This window comes from Anguilla anguilla, chromosome 1, assembly GCF_013347855.1.
Source record: "Anguilla anguilla isolate fAngAng1 chromosome 1, fAngAng1.pri, whole genome shotgun sequence".
Lineage (NCBI taxonomy): Eukaryota > Metazoa > Chordata > Actinopteri > Anguilliformes > Anguillidae > Anguilla > Anguilla anguilla.
In genome coordinates, this window is record NC_049201.1 from 79,851,714 (window position 1) to 79,854,260 (window position 2,547).

At 45.3% G+C, this 2,547-nt stretch overlaps 1 protein-coding gene across 1 annotated transcript in view; it reads right to left on the bottom strand.

Moving 5' to 3' along the window:
- The window catches only part of LOC118213282 (syndecan-1-like), an 8,710-nt gene extending 6,163 nt beyond the window's left edge, over nucleotides 1-2,547 (bottom strand). The window contains exon 1 of the mRNA XM_035392143.1: nucleotides 2,295-2,547. Coding sequence (XP_035248034.1) covers nucleotides 2,295-2,360 — 66 coding nt within the window. The 5' untranslated portion in view covers nucleotides 2,361-2,547. The remainder of the gene's footprint in view (nucleotides 1-2,294) is intronic.

Sequence of the window (2,547 nt, forward strand, 5' to 3'; positions counted from 1 at the left end):
AGGAAACTACAAAATAGTCACCCCCCCCCACCCGCCCCCCCCGCCCCCTCAGCCAAGCTGCCGCTCACATAAAATAGAAGTGACCGGAAGTTCTCTGTCTCGTCCTGAAGCAGCTGTGAGAGGTTATGTAGGTGTGGAGGATGCCCCTTAAATCAGCAGGTACAGCCGACGCGAGAAAGGCCAACTCCCAAAACAGGAAATGGCAGTCACTTCCTGCCCCCCCCCCCCCCCCACACCTCTCAACCTGACTTGTCCCAACTGCTCAAGTCATGATTAGGCAAACCTCTCTCTAACTAAAAAATATATAGGAATAATTTTTTATTAGCCAAAATTTGGCAGCAACAACTGATACATCACTTTTTTTCCCCCAACAACTTTTTTTTCTGAGAACTCACAAAACAACGTCAGATAGATGGGTCACAGCTCAGGTTACACCCTGTTTTGGGCCCCCCAGGGTAAAAACCACAACAAGACGCACTTTAAAACACCTCTCCCTCTCCAGACACTTCACCTCATGGCCAAAAAGATGGGGGGGGGGGGGGTGGGTCACACAACATCTGTATCTGTAAAATGAGGGTCTACTGTGGATGGCCATCAATAGACTAAACTCTCTGTCGCCTCACGCTGGCTGTTTGGGGAGGTTTTACGCCAGCTAGGCCCATTTTTCACCCAGAAGGGTTTGCAGCGCCCCAAAGATCTCTCTCAGGTGCGCCCACTCTCCACATGAGCAGACACTCGCTAATCTAAACCATTCGAGTTTCCTCTTCAACAGCCCGTGTCTAGACTTTAAAAATAAAATTAAAAAAAAACATCCACTGCCACTAAAGATAAATGGGCAAGAATGTAGAGCCATTCCTGAGGGGTTTTTAAAACAACCACAAACGCGCACACGTGCGCGATGATACACATGAGATCAAACTGGTTTTTAGATCACATAATAAGGGCGAGAACAAAGAGACGGCATAATGGAACCACACCTTCCACATTCCCATAAAGCCTGCGTTATGAATGATGCTCGCATGCTAAGTGCATTAACCAATGGCCCTCCGAAAACGGTCACTCATTTGCATAACTGACGCAAGGGCATTCAAACCGGAGTACTGTAGTCAGTGATTTCTGCCTGACAACGCAAATGCCAGTAGCCTACCAAACGCTTCCAAAGTCAAGGTTTTGCGGGGTTTTTTTTAATTTTTTATTTTTAAGTAGCCTACATAACTCCATAATTGGTGACAGTGTGCACGTGAAACCAAAAATCTATTCAAACGCAGAAAAATCAAAACGGACGAACAAAAGTACTCCAAAAAGTGCTACTTTTTTTGCATTCCATAGGCTACCACATGCTTTATATAACAGAGGTCCACTTATTGGCACTAGATCAGTCATCTTCAGCAAAAAAAAAGAAAATAAAACTCAAGTCATAACAAAAGTAAGTGAGGAAACATAAATTAGCCACATTTGATCGTCCACACAACTGCTATTCTAAAGGACTATAACTATTACCTTACACGTTCGCATGAAATAATGCCTGATGCTAAACTTTGTCCTCGTTCAGTTCTCAAAGTACACCGTTAAAACGCACTACAGGTTTAAATTCACAGGTCCAGCGGGACTGTAAAATAGAAATAGTTTAAAGTCGCAGGGGATAACTCTAAATTTGAGATGGGTTTCGTTTAAAATGTCAACAGAAGCAATAAAAACCTGACGGGAATCTAGCCAACTGCTGAACTGGGGATACACTTACAGGCTAATACCTCTGTCTCACACACAAAGAGAAATCCGGAACCCGAAAACGTTCGCAATGTTCTATTTTATGTGCCGAGGGGTGCATAAACATTTACGAATAGACGCTTATCCAAGCACGCGAAACTCGCAGCTGAATCAGCCTGCGCGTGACGCAAAATGGGCACAGTTCCCTGGTCCCACAGGTTCCGCGATTTGCTTCGGAAACCCCGAATGGGCGCAGTAGCCTAACCTATAATGCTAATTACGTACCGCTGATTAACCATTTTCCCCACAAGATCCTGGCTATTTTTTTTGCCATAGGTTGTCGGTTTTGCACCACGTCCTATAAGCCCATAGGCTACGTGAGCCACTAGAGACATCCACCGACTTACCTGGCTTGTTTCGAAACTGTCGTCACCTGAGGTGAAGGAATGTACTCCATGTTTACCACCAGAAAGCGCATACAGACAAAAGCCCCAAATAAACGAGTCTTTGGCTTCCTTAATCTACGGAAACTGACGATTCTATATGATTATCATTCTCTCAAGTCTGTTTCTAGAAAACGAACTCACCGATTCAGCTGTACGAATCCAAGCGCCCAGGCAGACAAGTAGTAAGGCAGTTACTTGCATCCTCATGTCGCCTAGTTTAAAGTCTTATGTAAAGAAGTTCTCGACTAGTGCGTCCTTTCAGTTTCGCGACAAAACGGAGGCCACGAGGTGACTTGACTTGCAGTTGTATTATCACGTCTCGCGGTGTAATAAAGAGCGAGCGTCCACCGCGCGGGTAATAAGATCAAGTCGCGATTCCCACACTCCGCCCTCC